Source organism: Chelonoidis abingdonii, chromosome 1 (genome assembly GCF_003597395.2).
Source record: "Chelonoidis abingdonii isolate Lonesome George chromosome 1, CheloAbing_2.0, whole genome shotgun sequence".
Lineage (NCBI taxonomy): Eukaryota > Metazoa > Chordata > Testudines > Testudinidae > Chelonoidis > Chelonoidis abingdonii.
In genome coordinates this window covers 23454242-23477840 of record NC_133769.1, presented here as the reverse complement: position 1 = coordinate 23477840, position 23599 = coordinate 23454242, and the positions used below count along the sequence as shown (strand labels likewise).

Below are 23599 nucleotides of genomic sequence, written 5' to 3'. Positions count from 1 at the left end.
TGGGAGCGGTGACCTGTGTCCACTGGGAGCTGCGGGGAGGCCATGCTTGCGGATGGTCTTGAGGTTCAAAGTGGGACAACGGCACCTAGTCCTTACCTCTTTAATGAACTCTCCCTTTGAACCGCTGGCGTCAAGCCCTCGCATGCGTGCGCGCTCTCTCTCTCTTCTGTCCATGAAGGTCACATTCCTTGTTGCTATAACTTCAGTGAGGAGGGTTGGTGAACTGGGAGCCGCCATTTCACCACATTAGGTAAGGACAAGGTCTCACTGTGACGGCATCCCAAGTTTCTGCCAAAAGTGGTTTCCAGATTCCATCTCAACCAACCCATACATCCGCCTACCTCCTTTCCAAAACCACATACTTCTAATGAGCAACGGTGGCTTCATTCCCTCTATGTGTGTAGGGCCGTAGCCTTTTACCTACAAAGGACAAAGCCATTCCTGAAGTCTCCCATGCTATTTGTTGCCATAGCTGAGAGAATTAAAGGACACACCATTTCCACCCAGAGAATCTCTCAGTGGGTCTCAGGGTTTATTAAGTGTCACTATCAATTGTCAGGGAACTCCCCACCAGATGGGATACAAGCCCATTCCATGAGAGCACAAGCATCAACCAGAGCCATGTTCCATGATAGATCCCTTGCGAACATATGTAAGGCAGCCACATGGAGTTCAGTACACACCTTTTCCTCTCACTATCCTCTAGTACGTGATGCTGCGACGGATGCCTTATTCGGTGCAGTGGTCCTTCGTTCTACGGTTCCATCATCTTCCTTGCACCTTCTTGTCAATCACCCTCAGTGGAATACAATCGGTACTAATACAATTAGTCGAAACCACAAGACAATAAAAGGTGCTTCTGCGGACCATCGAGCAATATTACTTTGAAAAGCTCCAGTGCATGTGTATAACCCTCAGTGGAGTACACATAGGGAGCACACACATCTCAGAGAACCTACAGTAACCTTCTCTTCTCTTTCCTGTAATTTTATAATGACAGCATAGTTTACTTAACACCTCTAATTATATCCCTGAAGTTGATAATTTCTGATCACATAGGTAGCAGTTTCTTTTCTGTTCCTTTTCAGAGTGAATGCAAATAAAAATCACACATGTACTGTATTAAAAGCACTGAATTGATGGCATGCATCTCAAGAATTTCAGAAAGTAAAACACAAGGCTTTGTTTTCAAGACTATCTGACTAGAAGGAAAGTTACTATGTTACAGTGTGCCAAACCAGCCACCTAGTCAATAAACAGAATCATAGAGCATTAAGTCACATGAACATCTGTTGATTCAGTATTTTGGCTAGAACATTCTTCATACATTTAATAATTACCATTAAGGGACAGCATATTAAAATACTTTAATTCTGTAGACAGGTGTAAAGATAATAAAATGTATTCTCTGTTTACATGTTTTCCTGCTTTATAATTGCTTGCACCAGCTGGAAGAAAACCACACGTGTTCTGAGACTTAGAAGGAAGAATTATTTAAGATGGAATGAATTGCTTAATTTTTTTTTCCTAGTAAAGGCTTGCCAAACTTTTTTTAAAATTCTATTTTTAAACTGGTAAATAACCTGTAATACATGAATGTAGTATGCAGGTTCTCTGTTTTAACCCAAAGAATACTGTCCCTGCTTATGTCTAAGATGAACACTAAACTGAATGTGCTGAATAGATGTGAGGATTTAGATATGTTAACTTTTATAACCGATAAAATACCTTTTCATCTGTGCGAATCTCTTATCTTTTTAAAAATAATTAAAAGGAGTGTTTATTTTATCTTTAGTTACTTAAATGATTTGGACAGGATAGCACAAACCAGTTACATCCCGACTCAACAGGATGTTCTTAGGACTAGAGTGAAAACTACAGGAATAGTGGAAACTCATTTTACTTTCAAAGATCTTCATTTTAAGTGAGTATTCAAGCTGTACACATAACCCTGTGATATGTTTTATTCAAAGTTTTAAATGTTGATTAACAACTTTGACTTATTTTTGTCACAACTTATTTCTTAGCATTTGGAACTATTTTTAGAGACGAGGGGGTGTCAGTGGGGAGGGAAGGGAGTGGGGAAATGACTTCCATAGTGAGACCAAGTACAATGAAATAATACAACTTCATGGAGGCATATTTAACATTGAATTGCAGCACCAGGAAAGCCTATTTAATTCCCGTGTAAGCTTACATGTTTACATGAATAATGTGCACATATAAACTTCTTTCAAAGAATCCCTTTTGTGTAATGTTGAAGAACTAGTGATTGAAAAATCAGCTTTTCTTCTACTTAAAAATCATTTGAAGAGCTGATGGACTATGAACATTTGCTATTTGTGAAGAGAGACCACCAAAATATCTTTTGTAGTAAAGCTAAATGCTGATTTCTGTTCAAGTTTGCAACATGATGCTTTATTTACTGACTACTTTTTCAAATCTGTTTTTTTCTCCATGAAGACAAAATGAGACTTTTGTAGAGAGAGTTCAGGAAACTTCTAAGGAGCAGACGTCTCTGCATCAAGTCTTACTAAGAGATGTTATCTCTCTGCATTAGAGGTTTTGAAACTAAACATTTTGGAATTTCCTCCACTTCTCTCAGCAAAGCAAATGCATGAAAAGGATATAGTGGAAGAGTTATACGTACTGTCTGTGTAGTATGTAAATCAGCATGGGTTTATGGCAAATAGATCCTGTCAAACTTGATATCTTTTTTCCATAAGATTACAAGTTTGGTTGATGAAAGTAATAGTGTTGATGTAATATGCTTAGGCTTTGTGAAGTGAGAGACTTGGTACCGCACTATATTTTGATTAAAAAATTAGAGCAATATAAAATTAACATGGCATATATTAAATGGATTTAAAATGGGCTAACTGATAGGTCTCAAACTGTAGTTGTAAATGGGGAATTGTCTCAAGTGGGTCTCTTTCCAGTGGGGTCCCTAAGGAATTGGTTCTTATCCCTACACTATTTACCATTTTTATCAGTGACCTGGAAGAAATCATAAACTCAGCACTGATCGTTTGCAAATGACACAAAAATTGGAGAAGTGGTAAACAATGAAGACGACGTCACTCAAAGCAATTGGGATCGCTTGGTAAACTGGGCACAAGCAAACAATGTGCATTTTAATGTGGCTGAATGTAAACAAAGAATATAGGCCACAATTACAGGATGAGGGACTCTTTCCTGGAAAGCAGAGACTCTCTGAAAAAGATTTGGTGCTGGTGGTGGATAATCAGCTGAACTTGAGCTCCAGTGTGATGCTATGGCCAAAAGATCTTGGTGTAGGCGGCGTGCTGACCCTTGTTGGAGCTGAGCTGGTCGACTTGGCACTGAGTACTTTGGTGTTGGTGCGGAGTGCTTCTCCCACTGTGAGAGTCTCTTGGCACCATTTCCCATCACCTATGCCAAAGGAAAAACATAAGCAGGTGGATGAGAGAGGGTGTTCCCCAACTCTGAAGAAAGCCAAGTATGGAGAGCACAGCGGAGTGTGACCTGAGTGTGCCCACTCCGAGGGCTCATTGACTCTGTCCATACGCAGGCTCTGTTGAGTCTGGTCTCGGATCAACCTTCGGCGCTGGAGGGACATTGTGGCACCAGCACAATCGTGGTGCCATCAACCCTGGAGGCGTTTGTTGCAGCCAGAGAATTGCTGGTACTTTCAGTACCACTGTTGCCAGCAGTACAAGAATCAATGATGTCTGTGCCAGTAAGCAGAAGGCAGCATGTTGCACCACGCTCATGTTCGGTACCGTCAAGAGGGAAACTGTCCCTGCTGGTTTCGACTCAGGTCTCCCCGCCTCAGCACTGTTGCCCGGCACCGAATGGTACTGCTCCTCTGTGGGCCCCGGAGGAAGACTCATCTGACTCAGAAGTGGAATTGTATTCCCAGCCAAGGAACTTTCCCCAGTACCACTCCAGTCAGTCTTATCAGGTTGTGGATCCAGGTGTAGGGCTACCCCCAAGTGCTTGGCACAGTGGGCACTGGCCTATGTAGATGCAATAGCCATTTTTGAACTCAGGGGATTTTCCCCTGACTCCAGGCACTCATGCTTAGTGGTCTCAGAGAGGAAAGCACTTCCATCCCATCGAGCAACATCCAATCTGAACTTCAGTACCAAGCCTAGTACCAGTCTCAGAACCTAGACCCTCGGGATCAGATCGGTGCAGAAAGAGAAGAGGAGGACTCCCTGCTGGTGCAGGCCTCCTCATCATCCTCCCTGGATGAGGTAGTGTCAGGTGGGCGTGTCACCTCTCCACCGTGACTTCAAAGCTCAGCAGGAGCTGTTGAAAAGAGTGGTCTTGAACCTTAGGCTGAAAGTGGAGACAGATAGATAGTCCTCCCACAACCTGGCTGATATTTTTAGGGCGCCAGCCCCATTGAAGGAAGCATTCCCTCTCAGTGAGGCCATCACGGGACCAGTTAAAGCCCTGTGGCAAACCCCATCCTGCCTGCCTCCCACCTCAGAGCAGAAAAGAAGTATTTTGTTCCCACTCAAGAGTGTGATTATTTATTCTCCCATCCCCCTCCCAGATCCTTGGTGGTCTTGGTGGTCAACAAGAGAGAGAGACACAAAGGCGACAAGCAGCAACCCTCAAAGTGGACGACTCAAAGACTAGACCTTTTTGGTACAAAGGTTTATTCTATGGAGGTCTGCAGCTCGAACCAGCAGGTGTTGCTGGGGAGATATGACTTTAATATCTGGGACTAGATGTTAAAATTAAAGGACTCAATTCCCCAGGAGTTATCTGCTCTGGTAGAGGAGTGTAAGTCTGTAGCCAAGATTTCCCTGCAGGTTCCCCTCGACGCAGAAGACTTGGCTGCTAGATCCATGACTTCTGCGGTGGTCATGCACAGATGCTCTTGCATTAGGTGTTTTGAAACTAAACATTTTGGAATCTCCTCCACTTCTCTGAGCAAAGCAAGTGCATGAAAAGGATATAGTGGAAGAGTTATACGTACTGTCTGGGATGATGGAGTTCCTTAGGGCATTACACTAGTTCCCATGCCACTAGATCATGTCCACCTTTAGTTTTCAGACCACCTGCCCCCCTGCAACATGGCATGGTCTCTTATCACCTCGGACCACTGTGTGCTGAGTTCTGTGGAAAGGGGTTATATGCTTACATTTATTTCTACCACCACCTCCCACATGATTTCCTTCTCATGAGCAACTTCTGGCTCAGGAGATGCAAGCCTTCCTCTGAGTGGAAGCCAGAGAGGTTCTTCGTGACTTAAGAGGGAAGGGGTTTTACTCCAGTATTTCCTAATTCCAAAGGCCAAGGAAGGTCTCCGACTCATTTTAGACCTGCGCCGTCTTAGCGGCTACCTCAAAAAGCTGAAGTTCCACCTGGTCTCCCTGACTTCCATTATCCGCTCCTTGGATCTGGGGGCCTGGTACACCATCCTCGACTTGAGAGATGCTTATTTCCATGTCTTGATTTTCCATGTCCACAGAAGGTTTCTCAGGTTCGTGGTAAACCAGACTCAGTACCAATTTATAGTTCTCCTGTTCAGCCTTTTAGCATCCCTGAGGTTTTCACTAAATGTATGACTACAAGTCTACCTGAACCTCAGTGACTGGCTGGTCCCAGGCCCAGGTGCAGGCCAGTAGCTACCTCATACAGTCGACCTTTCAGGTGCTAGGCCTGTACAGAGGATAGAATTTATCACAGAGCAATGCTTGATTTCTCACAGGACAGGGCTTTCCTCCCAGAAGCTCACTTTCAAACAATGGTGTCCTTAATAGTTAGCCGCATGGCCACGTGCACATACGTAGTGCAGCATGCGAGGCAGTGCCTCCGGTCCCTTCAAGTTTGACTAGCCTTGGTGTACTCACTGAGTTGCCATCACTTGGACTCAGTGCTTACAGTTCCTGCCCGGTCCTTGCCTCCCTCGACTGGTGGAGGGATTCTCTGTTGGATCTAGGGTGGGGGTCTCACCTAGGGCACCTCAGGATGCAGGGCTTGTGGTTCCAGGAGGAGCTTTCCTACATATAAATGTTGGTGCTAAGAGCAGTCTGCCTGACTGTCAGGTGTTGTCCCACATCATGAACAAGAATGTGCTAGTGCTCACTGACTGTATGGAAGCCATGTTCAACCTCAGCAAGCAGAGAGAGCTCAACCGCCCCCTCCCCCCCCATGTCAGGAAACTAATTGCTTGTGGGAGTTCTGCATAACACACTCAATCCACCTCAAAGCTTCTCACCTTCCGAGAGCCAGGAACAAGCTGGCAGATTACCTCAGCAGTTTTCTCCAATCACCATGAGTGGTCCCTTTTTGTTATGACCTAGTAAAGATCATTTTCCATCAGTGGGGGACTCCCCAGGTAGACCTGTTTTCAACCAGGCAGAACAGGAAGTGTCACCCATTCTCCTTCCTGTGAGGCCACAGCCAGGGCTCACTCATGGACGCTTTCCTGCTCTCTTGAACTGGACACTTATTGTATGCCTTTCCTCCCATTCTTCTAGTGCACAAGGTCCTACTGAAGATCAAGCAAGACAGAGAGCGGGTCATTCTTGTAGCCCCAGCCTAGCCCTGCGAACGCTGGTTCACCATGCTGTTGGGCCTTCTAGTAGCGACTCTGATGCTGCTCTCTCCTCCCAGACCTGATATAGCAGGACCACAGTCGAATGCTCCATCCAAACCTCAATATCCTTCACCTGGCAGCTTGAAAGCTCTATGGCTAAATCCTGAGGAGCTGGCCTGTTTGGAGCAAGTCTGCTAGATTCTGCTAGGTTGCAGGAAGCTCTCTACCAGAGCTACATACCTCGCCAAATGGAAGCGTTTTTCCATTTGCTCTTCCCAGCAAGGTGTCTCACCCACGTGGTCATCTCTGCAGGCTATTCTGGAATATTTGTTACATCTGAAACAGCAAGGTCTGGCAATTTCATCAGTTAAAGTGCACCTGGCAGCGATTTCTGTATTCCACACCCCGGCGGATGGCAGATCAGTTTTCTCACTTAAGATGACAGTTCATTTTCTCAAGAGCCTGGAAAGACTATACCTTCAGATTTGGGAGCCCATTCTCCTGTGGGTCCTAAACCTTGTCTTGTCAAAACTCATGGGCCTCCTGTTCAAGCTGTTGGCAACATGCCCCTTGTCAAACTTTTCCTGGAAGGTGGCCTTTTTGGGGGCTATCCCTTTAGCCAGGAGTTCAGGGCCCTATAAGTCGTCTTTAAGGACAAGGGACAGCTTTGCCCTCACCCTGCATTCCTCCCAAAGGTGGTTCGCAATTTCACTGTAATCAGGCTACTTTTCTGCTAGTTTTCTTCCCAAAACTGCACACGAACAGGGAGGAGCAACGTCTCTGCACACCGGACGTTAGATGTACCCTGGCATTCTACACTGAGAGGACAAAAAGTTCTGTAGATCCACACAGCTCTTTGTGGCAATAGCGGACAGGATGAAAGGCCTTCTTATTTTGGCTCAGAGGATCTCATCCTTGATCACATCATGCATTCACCCATGCTACGAGCAGGCAGAGTTTCCACCATTGGCTATAGTGACGGCCCATTCTAAAAGGACGCAAGCTTCCTCAGCAGCATTATTCGCCCAAGTGCCAATCGAGGACATCTGCAGAACGGTGACTTGGTCATTGGTACATACGTTTTCTTGCCACTGTGCCATCACCCAGCAAGCTAGAGATGACTCCAGGTTTGGTTGAGCTGTGTTGCGGTCAGCGTGTCCATGAACTCCGGTCCCACCTCCTATGGTACTGCTTGGGAGTCACCTAACATGGAATGGACATATGCAAGCACTCGAAGAAGAACAGTTCCTAACCTTTCCATAACTTGCTCTTAGAGATGTGTTGCATATGGTCCTCGTTTGAGCAGGGGGTTGACCTCCTGAGATCTCTTCCAACCCTAATCTTCTATGATTCTATGTCCATTCCACGACTCCCTGACCCTCTGTCAGAGTTGGCTCGCAAAAAGGGAACTGAGAGGATGCACGGCTGGCTGGGCCCCTTATACCGGCACATGAGCACACAACACCAGAGAACGCTAGAGCCGACTCAGTGGGGATCACTGAGGGAAAAATTTCTGGTGACTTCACTGCAATCACACACCTAATGCAGAATGGGCAAGTGCAACACATCTCGAAGAAACAGTAGTTCCAAAGTATATACATTTGTTTTTTTTTTTCAGACAGGTGTAAGAGATGCGGATCTCCCTGTCTGGTCATATGTTTTAGGTATTGTCTGCCTGCCATGTATAGCCGTTGCATAATCAAGAGACTGCGAAATCAATAAGAGGAAAGCCAAGAAGAAACAGTAAGCGGGATTTCTGTTTATGAATAAGGATAAATGATTGGCTTGAATTGTATCTAGAGTACAAGAGACACTCTGCTCATAGAATCATAAATAATAGGGTTGGAAGAAATCTCAGAGGTCATTTAGTCCAACCACTGCTCAAAGCAAGGACCACCCTCAACTAATCATCCCAGCTGGCTTTGTTCAAGCCGGGCCTTAAAAACCCTTAAGCAGGGTGGCTCAGGCACCCAGCGCACCAAGTGCATCCTGAGGAGGAAGCCGCAGGGGCACCCTGCTGGTTGCTGTGAGGGTGGCAGTCAGGCTGCCTTCAGCGCATTTCTGAGGGAGTTCCACGCCCGCGGTTCGTGGCAATTTGCGCAGGTACGCTTGAAGGCGCAGGACCGGCAGACCTCCCGGAGGCATTCCAACTGACTGCATGCTTGAGTGTACAAAATACATAGAGCCGCCCCTGCCTCTAGAGGAGTGATCCTTCATCTGAGGAGGCATACTTAACATAAGGCCATACGGGTCGACCAAAGGTCCTTCTAGCCCAGTGTTCATCTTCCAACAGTGGCCAATGCCAGCCCCAAAGGGAGTAACGAGAAGATATGCATCAAGTGATTCATGTCCTCTTCTCCCATTCCCAGTTTTCTTGGCTGAATCGGGCTCAGAGACACTATCGCCGCCCATACCTGGCTATTACGCACTCGGATGACTATCTTCCATGAATTTATCTGGTTCTTTTTTGAACCCTGTTATAATCCTGGCCTTCACAACATCCTCTGGCAAGGAGTTCCACAGGTTGACTGTGCGTTGTATGAAAGAAAAATACTTCCTTTTGTTTGTTTTTAAACCTGCTGCCTATTAATTTCACTTGGTGACCCCTAGTTCTTGTGTTATGAGACAGAGTAAATAACACCTCCTTATTTACTTTCTCCACACCAGTCATGATTTTATAGACCTCTGTCATATCCCCCCCAGTCATCTCTTTTTCAAGCTGAAAAGTCCCAGTCTTAATCTCTCCTCATATGGAAGCTGTTCCATACCCCATTTTTGTTGTCCTTTTCTGAACTGTTTCCAATTCCAATATATCTTTTTTGAAATGGGGCGACCACATCTGCATACAGTGTTTAAGATGTGGGCGTACCATGGACTTATATAGAGGCAATATATTTTCTTCTTTCTATCCCTTTCTTAATGATTCCCAACATTCCGTTCACCTTTTTGACTGGCACTGCATGTTGAGTGGATGTTTTCAGAGAACTATTCACAATGACTCCAGGATCTGTTTCTTGAGTGGTAACAGCTAATTTAGACCCCATCAAGCTGACAGTGTTGTGCCTCATGAAAAGAGGTATCAGGTAAAGCACTGCTAAGTACTACTCTGCTAGACATGAGACTATTTTGTTAATTAACTCTAGGCTCTAAAATGTACGTTATTTTATTTTGTATAGAACCATGTTTCCAATATTTCTATTTGCTATCACTTGAATCACTATTCTTTGTTAAATAAACTTTTATTTGAATTTTCTGTAAATATATCTAAAGGTTTAGCACAGAGATGATCTGAGGTGCATCTGTAAGCTGGGGGCAATACTGTTTCTTTGGAAGCAGCAGATCTATGAATATTGTGAGTGTCCAGTGGAATGGGCTGGACACTCTGGGGAGACGTTTGGGGGTTGGTGTGTGCCTTTGGCTAACCTGTAGAGAGAGAATAGTTTCTGCATAGATCTAGAGAGGAGTGTGTGTGTTGCCTAGATAAGTACAGTTGGGGAACTGACTCTGGCAGGCACAGACAGAGTTTCCTCACACTAAGGGCAGGTGGTAGCAAGGTGCCTCACAACCCTGGGAAGCAAATACCCATAGGGACCAGCACTCAAAGAAGAAATGAAGGTTACTTACCTTGTAGTAACTGGAGTTCTTTGAGTGCTTGCTCATGTCTATTCTAATGTAGGTGTGACTGCACCATCACCAGAAGTTTTCTTCCCTAGTGGTATCTGTCAGCTTGACTCTGGTGCCCCCTGGAGTGGCACCTTCATACTGCAGTATATAGGTCCTGTCACCCCTTCAATTCCTTCTTACCGACTGTGACGGTTGCTGGAACACTGTTTCTCTTGCTTTGCAAGTGATTCTCCAGAGTGGTTTTCTTTATCCTGTAAACAGAGATTTTTAAATGGCATGTAAATAGTTAGGATTAGAATAAATTAACAAGTAGTTAGATCACTTAGGGCAAGCCTACACTGGCAACGCTAAAGCACTGCCATGGCAGCGCTTTAAAGTGTCTTGTGTGCTCACGGCACAGCACTGGGAGAGAGCTCTCCCAGCGCTCTAAAAAAGCCACCTCCACAAGGGGCGTAACTCCCAGTGCTAGGAGTGTGGCTTCGAGCACTTGGGGCACTGTGTACACTGGCGCTTTATAACGCTGCACCTTGCTGCACTTGTGGGTGTTTTTTCACACCCCTTAGTGAGAAAGTTGCAGCGTTGTTAATTGCCAGTGTAGACAAGCCCTTCGTAAGTTCCTGCCCTGCAGGACTAGTCCTTCTGGGACACTGGCGCATGCCTCGCTCCCACGGCTTCAAACAGTGCGTGGCGTGCCACAAGCCCATGCCAGTTAGTGACCTGCATGAAACCTGAGAGAATGTCAGACCAGAGCCTGGATCTTACCCGTATGGCAAACTGTATCCTCAAAAGCAGTGATTCTGAAGAGTATTTAAGGGCTGTGGTGGGTACCTAGATGTATAAGCTGGGAAACATTGAGCAGGAATAAACAGGTAGTATTACCGCTAAACAGCATTGGTGAGTCATTATTGGAATGTTTGTCCAGTTCTGGTGTTCACACTTTAAAAAGGACGTTAAAAAATTGAAAAGGGTTCAGAAAAGAGCTGCAAAAATGAGTCAAGGTCTGGAAAACTCACCATTCAGTGAAAGATTTAGGAAGCTCAGTCTATTTAATTTATCAAAGGGCAGGTTAAGAGGTGACTTGATTGCTCGTTCATACCTGTAAAGGGCTCTTTATTCTAGCAGACAAGACCAGAGGCCTAAAATAGATTAATTCAGGCTAGAGATAAACCACACATTTTTAAGTTTGGGTACTTAACTATTAGAACAGCTTATCAAAGGTTGTGGCTTCGCCATCACCTGAAGTCTTAAGTCAAAACTAGATGTCTTTGTAGAATAAGATACTTCAGCTCAAACACAGGGTATTGACGTGGAGGAATTTCTGGATGAAATTCTTGGCTTGGTCAGATTAGATGGTTAAAATAATCACTTCTTGTTTTAATGAATCTGTTCTTATGAGGGAACACAGATGCCCCTTCAATTTTCTCACCTGGCTTTGAGGTGTTTGATGTGTTTCTCTTTCCCTTCTTTCCTTTTCCCTCCCATATTCTTTAGATAGATTGAGGGAAGAGCCAAATATACCTCTTTCCCCCTCTTCCCTCCTTTTTCTCTTCCCAACCCCAGGTCTTGCGAAGCTTCTGCTGTTCTTTGAAGAATCTGGCTGCTTTTGCTGCACTAAGGCTCCTATGGTAATACAAATAAATAGGCACTTTGGCTGCTCCATCTGCTTCACTTCTTGCTGACATACAAACGTACCTTAGTAGGAATATGTGGCTTCCTCCCAGTGTAAATGCGGGCGGAAAGAAATGGTCAAATCCAGAATGGAGTCTAGCTGTACCTGACAAACATTTTTTTAATCCTTGCTAGGCCAGCCAGTCTTTTGAAAACGAGGATGCTGTTTATTAGTGACCTATCACTAACAATTTTGTCCTTGGATAAATGATTGCAACTTCCCTGAATTCAATGGACGTTATTCTATGTATATCTGAAGGCAGACATAGACCTTGAACATCAATTTTGATTTGGTCTGGATGTTTGCTACTTTGCTAAGGTCACATGCAAATCTTATTAATTGGATGGCTTACCAAAGCATTTTAACTTTAAATGAAAAATCTGTGGGAGGGTTCTTAGATCAATTTTAACTTACATTTTTTAAATAGTTTAGATTTTGTTTTACAAGTAGATTAGTAACCTTGCCCCTAATTCTAGCCTGTAAACTCTTGTGGTTTTACAGTCACACCATTTTAAAGTGTTTCTCTCCTCTGTTGCTGTATGAAAGGCTCACACAAACAAGGGGGAAATATGACTAGGTACCTGACTCTGCAGAGGAAACAAACGGACTAAACTACCGTCAAAGGCACACAATAAAGTGTAATGAAATAAATAAATCTGCTATGTGATCTTAGGTATTAATTGAAGCAGTAGTAGATACAATATGTTGGCAGACGTGTGGAGGGTTTGTTTTTAAATTGACTTTCCTCTTAAAATAGTATGTTCTGTTCAGTTTCCATTTTTGGATTTTGAAAAAGAAATCATAGATTAGTTCCTTCAGTCTGCTTTAAGCTTATAAGTTGTTTTGGAACTGGAGAGAAGTGTTTTTCTTGCTTTTTGTACACTGAATTGGCTTGTATGAGAAGAGCAACAAATTTAGTAGTATTGATTCACTATAGAGCAGCATTTGTTACAAAAATATGTTTACTCGGTAATTGTGATTCTTGTGCACCAGCTGCAATTCTGTTCTAAATATCTAATCCGTTGTGTCTGTTCCTACTTTTAAAAAACAAAACAAAACAAAAAAACCCTTCAGTATTTATATTGATAGAAATGCATGGAATGATTTGACAAATCCAAGTTTTAAGACTTTACTACATTGGAAATTTATTTCATTTTTGTACTTTAGAAGGTTTTAAGTGTATTGAATTATTTTTCTTCAACCATGAAAAAATGTAGCTTTTGCGGCAGATGGAAATGAATCCTCTCCCCTCTGTCTCCCGAACTCTTTGTGAAATTTACTTTTCCAGTGGTAAAATTAAAAAAGCCACACTATTGAATATTTAGCCTCAGGTGTAGAGTGATTAGCAAAGCCAGGGAATTTGAAACTCCTGGGAGTGACAATAGTACAAATTGTGAGTTATTGACCCCTAGTTATCGTTCTGTTTGTTCCTCAGGAAGCTGAAGATCTGGCTGTCAAATTTCTGACATCTTGTTAGATTACTTACTCATACTTTTTGTAGATTTTTTAACTTGTTTTATCTTTTCTTGACCTTTATTTTACATGTAAGTGTGTCATCCAGCTAGGCTGTGCCTAGTGGGTTGCCTAATTGCTTCCTTTTTTAAAAATGGCTAGAACTCCATAATATTTAGAGTTTGTGGCCAGAGCACCACAAGGGTTAAACTGTAGTAGTTAAACAGGAGTGCCGGAAGTCATTAGGATTTTAATTGTTGTGTTTTTTGTTTGTTTGTTTGTTTTTTAAAGCAAGCAATAGTGGATTTATAGACATGAGGAATCAGTAAAAAATAACTTGCTTCTGAGCAGAATATTTTTAGATGCAAATGGACAGGGACAAGTTTTGAAGAGAGGCATATTTTAATATATCAGGGTTCATAAATAATTAAAATAACCACATAACACTGTAGACTTGTAGCTTATCGTACACTTTATCCTTCTATCCCTCCTGTTTTTGTCATGTATATATTTAAAAAAGAGTTCTCTGAGGTAGGGCAACATTTCTTCGTTATCTGTAAAGCACCTAACATGCTTCTGAGCACTGAATAAATGTAAAATAGTAGCAACAAGTTTTTTATCCCATTTTGATAAGCTGTGTCTCAGAAGTTAAGCTGGTTCTTTTTGGATTTTACTTATCATATCTGTTTAAAACCTTTAAATTTTAATTTTGCAGAAATACAGCAAATCAATTTTCTTTCTATGCAGTTTTTGATAGGTCTTTTATAATTTCTCAGCAAACTTAATTGTGAAGCTTTGTTTTGGTGCAAATAACTCAATGTATATCAAACATGGCAAAGACAATTTCCAAAGTAAACACTAAATTGTAATGATGAATATTTAAATTGCAGTGTTGAATACTTTCAGCACCTTTAGAGCAGTGGTTCTTAACCATGGGACCCTGGGCTCCCCAGAGGGCCATGAGCAGGTTTGTTGGGGCCCTCCAAGCAGGGCCAGCATTAGACTCACTGGGGCCCAGGGCAGAAAGCTGAAGCCCCACCGCATCGGGCTGAAGCCCAGGTCCCTGAGCCCTGCCACCCGGGGCTGAAGCTGAAGCCTGAGCAATGTAGCTTCGTGGGGGCCCCTGTGGCATGGAGCCCCAGGCAATTGCCCTGCTTGCTACCCCCTAATGCTGGCCCTGGCTTTTATATGCAGAAAACCAGATATTGTGGCACAGGTCAGCTGTGGAATTTTTATAATATGTTGGGGGTGCCTCAGAAAGCAAAAGGTTGAGAACCTCTGCTTTAGAGCATGTTTACACAGTCCACAGCATCCAGAGCCTTCCATACTAGGTCAATAGACTTAGGTAGTGGGGCTTGCACTAGTGTTCTAAAAATAGCTATGTAGATAGCGCTTTGAAGTCCATTCCGCTCTAGGCTTCAGAGCCCAAGATCCCGCCTGAGCTGCAACTTCAGATTGCTTTTAGGAGTCCTCAGCTAACACAAGCTTTGAATTGTGAGGAAACTGAGGGAGAGTTGTGGCCACTTTGCCCTTTATGCCTTGTACAATGGTATCAGGAGGCCCTATTCAAAAACTCAGATCTCACACCACCCATAAGGTGCATGGCCACCAATAGAGGAATCCACGCTGACTAAAACATCTCAAACATCTCTCGGGTACTGAAATGCTTACCTCAGCTTATATATTAGAGTTCTTTAAAGATCAACCCAATCAGCTATAGGAAAGAGAACTGGATTTTTCTCTTAAACATTAGCAACTGACGTGTTTGCCAAACCCCAGCTGTATGTCTGTGCACGAATCAAAACCCAACATGATTTCTAGGCTGAACTTGAAAAGCTGAAAGTTTAGAAAAATTATTGTTTGAGTGATAAACCGTGTGACTTGGATTTGGAAATGTTGAAACTGTGAAAATAAAAAACTGAAATGTCACCAGGGCCTGATGAAATGCATCCTAGAATACTGAAGGAGTTAATAGAGGAGGTATCTGAGCCTCTAGCTATTATCTTCGGAAAGTCATGGGAGACGGGGGAGGTTCCAGAAGACTGGAAAAGGGCAAATATAGTGCCCATCTATAAAAACAGGACCAAACCACTGTCTAGACATCCTGATAGACATTTATCTAACCTACTCTTAATACTCCAAGAGAATGGAGATTCCACAACTCCCTAGGCAAATTTACAGTGTTTAACTACCCTGACAGAGGAACTTTTTCCTAATGTCCAACCTAAATCTCCCTTGCTGCACTTAAGCCCATTGCTTCTTGTTCTAGCATTAGAGGCTAAGGTGAACAATTTTCTCCCTCTTCCGGATGACACCCTTTTAGATACCGAAAACTGCTATCAGGTCCCTCTCTGAGTCTCTCTTTTCCAAACTAAATAAACCCAATTCTTTCAAGCCTTCCCTTCATTAGGTCATGTTCTCAAGACTTTTAACAAATTCCATTCTTGTGCTTGCTTTGTGTTTTTTCCTTCTGGCAAGTTTACCTTTTCGGCTCCTCCAAGACTGTATTTGCTCTTCGCGGAATTCACAACATGTTAGCATAGAACAGTACGCTTATTAAGTTTGCGCGGACGTACCAAACTGGGAGGGATTGCAACTGCTTTTGAGGACAGAGTCAAAATTCAAAATGACTAGACAAATTGAGAAATGGTCTGAGTAAACCGATGAAGTTCAATAAATGACAAATGCAAAGTGCTCCACTTAGGAAGGAACCAATCAGTTTCACACATACAGAATGGAAGAAGAAACTGTCTAGAAGGTTCCTTCCTAAGGGAGCACTTTGATTGTCTTTATTGAACTTATGCCGGTTACTCAGACCATTTCTCCAATTTGTCTAGATCATTTGAATTCTTGACTCTGTCCTCAACAGTTGCATCTCCAGTTATGGTATCTCCGCAAACTTAATAAGCGTATTCTATCTAACATCTAAGCTTGTGAAGATATTGAACAGAGCCGTCCAAAACAGACCCTGCGGAACCCCTTCGTTATACCTTTCCGCAGGATTGGGAGCATCTAATAACCACTTCTGAGTACAGTTATCCAGCACATTATGCACATCTTATTAGTAGCCCATCTAAATTGTATTTGCCTAGTTTATCGATAAAATATCATGCGAGACTGTATCAAATGCCTTACTAAAGTCTAGGTATATAACATCACCGCTTCTCCCTTATCCACAGACTCGTTATCCTATCAAAGAAAGCTATAGATTGGTTGACGTGATTTGTTCTTTACAATCCATGCTGGCTATTCCCTACACCTTACCACCTTCAAGTGTTTGCAGATGATTTCTTTAATTACTTGCTCCATTTATTCCCTGGCACAGAGTTAAACTAACTGGTCTGTAGTTTCTGGGTTGTCTGTATTTCCCCCATGAGGGCAGGGGACTGGACTCGATGACCTCTCAAGGTTCCTTCCAGTCCTAGAGTCTATGAATCTATGAAACTTTTACTCAATTTTCAGAGTATAATCCAAATGTTTTATAAAACTTCCCCCCTAAAGCAGTGAAACACATAAATTACTCTGTGCTCCTGAATGTACAGGATTTTGCACCCTAGCTCAAAGAGTATTTTTCTAAGAGAAAAAATTTTTTCGTGGTCTACTGTATTTTTAGTGCTAGCATTTTTTTTCCACTAAGCCAAATAAGTTGAAAAGCTCTTCATTCAAGTACATGTATAATACAACTAAATCCAGGTGCTTATTTTGCAGTATGTTTTGACATCTTGCAGCCATAAACAGTTGCAGAGAAACTGTGTAGTTCAGATCATGTTTACTTCTGCAGAGCATTTTATTTGCTTTAGTTTCAAAGTAGTTTTTGCTAGAAAGTAATGCAAATTATTGTACTGAAGAGATTTTTAAGGCTTTATTAAAATTAATTTTCAACACTAGGCTATTACCCTAAAACTTTAATACCCTTTCACCATAAAATTGTGTGATCAGACTAGTACAGTCTGTTCTTTAATTTTATGTATAGTATTCAGAAGGCTGGAATTTTAACGCTATCTTATTTTTCTCTTTTGCAGAATGTTTGATGTGGGAGGCCAGAGATCAGAGCGGAAGAAGTGGATTCATTGCTTTGAGGGAGTTACAGCAATAATCTTTTGTGTAGCGCTTAGTGATTATGACTTGGTCCTAGCAGAAGATGAGGAAATGGCAAGTAAACTAAGCTTGAAGGAAGGGGGAGAAGAGGAAATAAAAATTAAATCACCTTGAAAGAAGTTAAAACCCTTTATGAAAAGTGTGTATATCCTCTGTTTTCACAAGGAAGTAATTTCCAATTGAAAGTGTCCCAGTGGACAGTAGAAATGGTGAAGAAAATGCCATCTTTTTGAATATCACTTTCTTACTGGATACTTTTGTTTACACATAGATCTTTTCCATGTTCCAAAAGACATTCTATTTTTAAATTAAGTAACAGAGGTGAACACTTGTTTTAAATTGCATAGTAGGGGGTTAATAAGACAAATTTTGGTGATTCAGACAATTTTTAGTAGAAAACCATATGGCTTATTTAGACCACCACTTCGTGTTTTCTTTCTTTTTTTTACCTAGTGTCCAGTCCTTCAATCTTCCTTTCTATAGGTCTCTTTCTCTGATAATTTCCCCTGCATTTGCTGGTCTCCTGTATCTATGTCTTCATTTCTTTGGTTTTTCTTTCCAGCAACTCTTCTTTCCGGATCAGACTTCCCTAGCAAAAGCAGACACAAACTAGCACCATTCTTTATTCATGGAGCTGACAAGAGTGATCATAGTCTGTGTTGCTCTCTAGCTGGCTTAATAAGTAAAGTACTTCTTTGGTGCTGACTCTCCTGTAGACTGTAATTTGGGAGGTAAGGAAGTAGCCTTCAAATCAAGCCTAGGCAAATTCTGTCCTGGGTGGGTAGTAATCTACTAGTGTGAACAGTTAAAAGCATTGGCAGAGGCTATATGCATGGAAAATGTTTGTGAGTAAAGCACTTTTTCATTTGATCTCCTGGTAACACTGGAGTACTTGACTATCTGGCAGGGCTGCCATATTTGATTTTCTAACTTCTTGAAGAGGAGTTATACAGTAATCAATTTCCACTTAAAGGTCACTGTCTTCCCAGGAATGTCTTTTCTTTATAACATTTGCAGTTATGTACAGAAGAGAGACATTAAACTGTGCAATTGTTAGACATTCAATATTCAAAACTACAATCATAAGTAAATGGAAAAAATAAAGAATTTACTCACCTGAACGCTGCCAAAATTATTATAGGAAATCGTGCTTTGATTATTTTGTTCTCCATTTCATACGGCACTGGAGTGGGGTTCTGGGATTCAATATACAAAAAGACTTTTACAGGAGATTTTATTACTTCATTGGTAGAGTTTCACTTTATCAAACAGGTATATGTTTCCTGATTTTCATTACTATTGAAAAGGATAATGGAGGGTAGGCTGAAGTATCTTCTTTTCAATTGCAGAATCGGATGCATGAAAGCATGAAATTGTTTGACAGCATCTGCAACAATAAATGGTTTACAGACACGTCTATTATTCTTTTCCTAAACAAGAAGGATCTCTTTGAAGAAAAAATCAAAAGGAGTCCCCTCACTATTTGCTACCCCGAATATGCAGGTATTCTACTACTTACCTGGAAAGTCAAGTCACTTCCAGTTATGAAATCTTATTACTGGTTTTATGATGCATGAACCAGTAAGAAACAGTTTAATCTGGAATCAAAGTTGTCTGTAGCTAGCAATTTGGGGAGATAGTTTTTTTTAGTTGTAAATGGAGCCAATTTCATATGGAAGTTGAGTAACAAAATCATGAAACTTCACTGTGCCACTTTTAGTCACTTTAAAATATGTGCCAAATCCTGCTTTCCTTACTTGAGTAGTCCCAGCTGAGTCAGTAGAACAATGAATATAAGTAAGGCTAAGAGAATTTATAACTGCTCATTGTAGAGCAGGAATGCTCCTGTTAGACCAGTACTCACTATCTCTGGGCTGCGAGCATTGACAGCCTGAAAAATCACAACCAGGTCTAAAAATATTCCAAAATATAGTTAACTACAGCTCAAAGATATGAAAAGCTGTACATATAAGGGGAGAAAACTGTCCCAAACTTGTAACAGCTTACAAAATGGCAACTCTGATAGTCTTTCCAACATAGATGTATTGTAAGGTGGTGGTTTGAGAGCATAGTTGGCCAATTACTAACATTAAACAAGAATTTAAAATATTTAACTGTAATCAAAAGTATTGTTACATTCATGGTTTATTGAAAGCTGATGTCAAACATCTTTTCAAGTACATGGAATGTTTGGAAGCACTGGGGGAGAATCCACACAAATATTTGATTAATTGTTCAGTATTTAAAGTGTTTTAAATGTTCTTCGTGGTGAGATACTTTCCAATTTATTCTGCTTGGGCTCTTCCTGTACTCCATTTTGCTCCAAAACCTTTACAATCATAGGATTTTCTCCTAAAGAGGTTTAGGGCATTTAGGTTTTCTTAAACACATTGGAAGGAAAAACATGGTATGCAAGAATTCTTTAGGAAGAGAGAATGATGTAATTCAGCAGTGGTCTATATTTAGATTTCTACTACCTATCGGTAGATTTATATAATTATATGAAATTCTATCATTCTGTTCTGCAGAGAATACTTACTTGAAAAAATATAATTAAAACTGAGAGAGAAGAGGGAATAGGCCAAATATAAATTTAGGCAGGTGGAGATGGAAGAAAGCACCATGAAAAAGAAAAGTGAGTGTAAACAAAAATAAATGGAATGGGGGAAGGTTTTGTTGTTGTTGTTGCTTTCCTTAGTGTTTAATCTGAAAACATGAACTAACAATTCCATGGAAACAAAACATCATTTCTATTTGCAGAGCAGTTATAGCTCTTTAATAACCTGATCGACCTCCCATCGAAGTCAAGGGTAAAATTTCCGTGTATGTGTATTTATTTATTATTAATCCAGTATGTTTTAACACCAGCAAGTTTTATACTCTAACTTAAAACAGTAGTTGTGAGGTTACTTAAAACTGCATACAATTCTTCCATTTTTAAAGAAACTGTCCAGCAGTTTTAAAAAAATAGTTCATTGCTGCTTAGGCCTTGTCTGCACTACAGGGGGAAATTGATCTAAGCTACTCAGCTTCAGCTACTTGAATAACATAGCTGAAGTCGACACATTAAATCTACTTACTGCGGGGTCCACACTAAGCGATGTTGACTGGAGACGCTTTCCCATTGACTCCCCTTACGCATCTCGTTCAGGTGGAGTACGGGAGTCGACGGGAGAGTGATCAATGGTCAATTTAGAGGGTCTTCACTAGACCTGCTAAATCGACCGCCAATGCATCGGTCACTGTGTGTTTACACTTACCGGGGGTTTGACAAGCCCTTAGTCTGAAATTTAGTGTTTATTGATCAACTTTTTTCTTTTCTTCAGGATCCAACACTTATGAAGAGGCAGCTGCATACATCCAGTGTCAATTTGAAGATCTGAACAAGAGAAAGGACACAAAGGAAATCTATACTCACTTCACATGTGCCACAGATACCAAGAATGTGCAGTTTGTTTTTGATGCGGTAACTGACGTCATCATAAAAAATAATCTAAAAGACTGTGGCCTCTTCTAAGACTTTGCATTCAATGGTAATTGTGTTTCTTGACCAGAATGAGTAATAGAACTTTTCATCATTTTGTATATGCCTTGGTAATAGAAGGCATTTGTACATGTACATAGGAGTCTAATTTTCTTGATCTTTATTTTTAGATTTGAAGAATGACTTCACAAACTTCTAACCTGATGGGGTTTCAGGAAGTAAGAAGTACAAAACAATTTGTGCTGAATAACAGACCAGTACTGTACTTGCCTGTTTTAACAGCTTTATTTATGTTTGTCTTGTAAATTTAAGTAATTAGATATTAGGTAACAATGAAAAGTGTCTTGATTGTATGTATACTTGTAATTGTAGGAATGTTATTTGTATGAACATTGAACAGAATATTTTGATAACTTGATTTGTGTTCCAGAGTTTCCATGTTTTATGAGAATGCTCTTAAGGAGGAGAATACTTTTTTTTTTTTTTTTTTATTATTATTTTTTTGGATTATTTAAACATCTTGTAAAATTTAATTTTTGTTTCATCTTAAATATGCATGCTGACTTACTAGGTTTTGTTTGCATAACCAAGTGTTACAGGCTTCTTGGTAGTCTAAAATAGTCTTGCGCTTGCTCAGCTTTAAAGGGACACCGTGAATTCAAGTTTGTCCCTAACCTTCGGTTTTGAAAAAGCTCTTAAAAATTTCAAGGCTAATAAGTTTTCTTTGTTTATTAGAATTCCAGTGGAAACAACTGATTATAAATAAACTTCTGCTTGCAATCTTTTCAGCCCAAACGTTACAACACTGAGACACTGAAACTGGATTAGTTAATTTTCATTGCCCAAACTGATGGAAATGTAAAAAGAAATTATTGGGCTCAATAACAAGATTAAATTTTTAAAATGTATTTTGTCTATTTATCTTTTTCTCCTGCCAGTGACAAAACTCTCCTTGCTCTCGTAAAAGCCAGTGGCAAAACTTGAGAGCAAGACAACTTGTTTTCTTTTCATTCCATGGATTCAGAATCAGGTTCCTAATGTGTTGCTATTAATTGTAGGTAAGAAAACTAGTTCTACAAATATTGATGGTCATGAAAACACCAGACACTACCAAAAAGCAGTGCACAGTGGTATCAAATATAGTATAGATATTTTCTGTTGCAAATATAAAGAAAATTTTCTCTCTCTGATCTCCATATGAGGTAATTATTTGCTAATGCTGACTTTTAATGGTGTGCACTTGTGTGATTTTTAAATTGACCATGTCCCTTTAAATAATATTGCATAGAATTTATTTCCTTTCATTGTATCATTTATTATGTAAGGGGTATATTGTGCATTGCCTTATGGGTAATGCCAAAACTGATTTTTATACATTTGAAACTGAAATAAGCTATTATTTTGTAAATAAGTTCTTAGATGGTTGTCCTGAGCATTTTGGTCACCTAAGAAATGTAGTCACAACAAATTTAGAAATATTACTTTCTACAGTTGTTGGAACATTGTTTGTAACTACCATACACCATACTACTTTGTCCACGACGAGAACACCTCTGAAACTGTTGCTAGTTTTTCATATTTTCTTACAGATTCATATGCATAGAAGTGTTCATTCTAAATGTCTAATTAGAGTTATTTAAAAGCATTAACTCATTTTTGGTTGTGTGTATTCTTGGTTTAAGGCTGTCAAATGGCCTTGAAATAGTTCTTATCTCAGCTCTTTTCATTCTTGGAATTTTCCATTATTTGCTATGGAATTCCTAAATGTTTTCAAATGAGAGGTTAAAACAAAGGAGCAGTAATATTAATTTATTAATGATGGAGGTTGTTGAAAATGTTCACACAGAACAAGCTCTTTTAGTTAGTAATTATGGTAACCAGTTTACATCCTGGACTGCTTTGAATTGCGCATTATGCTGCAGTCACAACTGATTTTATGTATCATTGAAATATTTTGTGACTATTTAACTTGTTGTCTTTGTACTTAATGTAAAAACAAAACTGGGATTAATCAAAAATTAATGAAAATTTGTCTAAATTCTTTGTGCCTTGCCTAAGAGAAATGTTTTTCGTTAAATTTACTGATGGAAGACCTGCTGCATCCACTTTGTGAAGATAGTGAATAAAAATGAAAAGAAATGAAATTGAGAGTAAATTCATATGAGTGTATGTAAGTAAAATAAAAATGAGCACACATTGATGACCATTGCTGATGGATTCCTGAATTTTATCCTGTATAATTTACTAACATCCTAATAAAATTGAGATTTTTTTTAAAAAATGAATTATAATTCTTTCCTGAAATATATGTACACTGTTTTTTGTCCTGTGCTAAACAAGTGCATTGAAAATATTTCTCCTCATGAGCTCTTCCATTCCAGACTGATGGACTTTCCTCTTTTGACTTGATGAGTTGGCAGCTGGACAGATTTCCATGAAGACTCTCCTTGCCGCCCCCCCCCGCACCCCCCACCCCCCCCCCGACTGATATTGGTTCTATGGTGGAATCTCACAGGTCTGTGACTTACATTTACAGAATGTGTATACAAATAAGCTGGTTTCTTCATGCATTTTAAGGCCTAAAGGGACCGTTATTGAGAGACCTAGCCTGATGTGTAACACAAGCCATGATATTTCACCGTAATTACTACATTAGTTAATAATTTCTGGTTGATTTTAGAAAGTCATCCAATCTGAAAGACTTCAAATGATGAGAATCCTCCAATCCCATGAG

At 40.7% G+C, this 23599-nt stretch overlaps 1 protein-coding gene across 1 annotated transcript in view; it reads left to right on the top strand.

Annotated features, from left to right (window-relative positions):
* GNAI1 (G protein subunit alpha i1) overlaps positions 1-22866 on the top strand; it is a 71250-nt gene extending 48384 nt beyond the window's left edge. Inside the window, exons 5-9 of the mRNA XM_032802094.2 lie at positions 1796-1924; positions 17306-17435; positions 18731-18884; positions 20708-20914; positions 21036-22866. Of these exons, the coding sequence (XP_032657985.1) occupies positions 1796-1924; positions 17306-17435; positions 18731-18884; positions 20708-20898 (604 nt within the window). The 3' untranslated portion in view covers positions 20899-20914; positions 21036-22866. The remainder of the gene's footprint in view (positions 1-1795; positions 1925-17305; positions 17436-18730; positions 18885-20707; positions 20915-21035) is intronic.
* Positions 22867-23599: the final 733 nt, after the last annotated feature.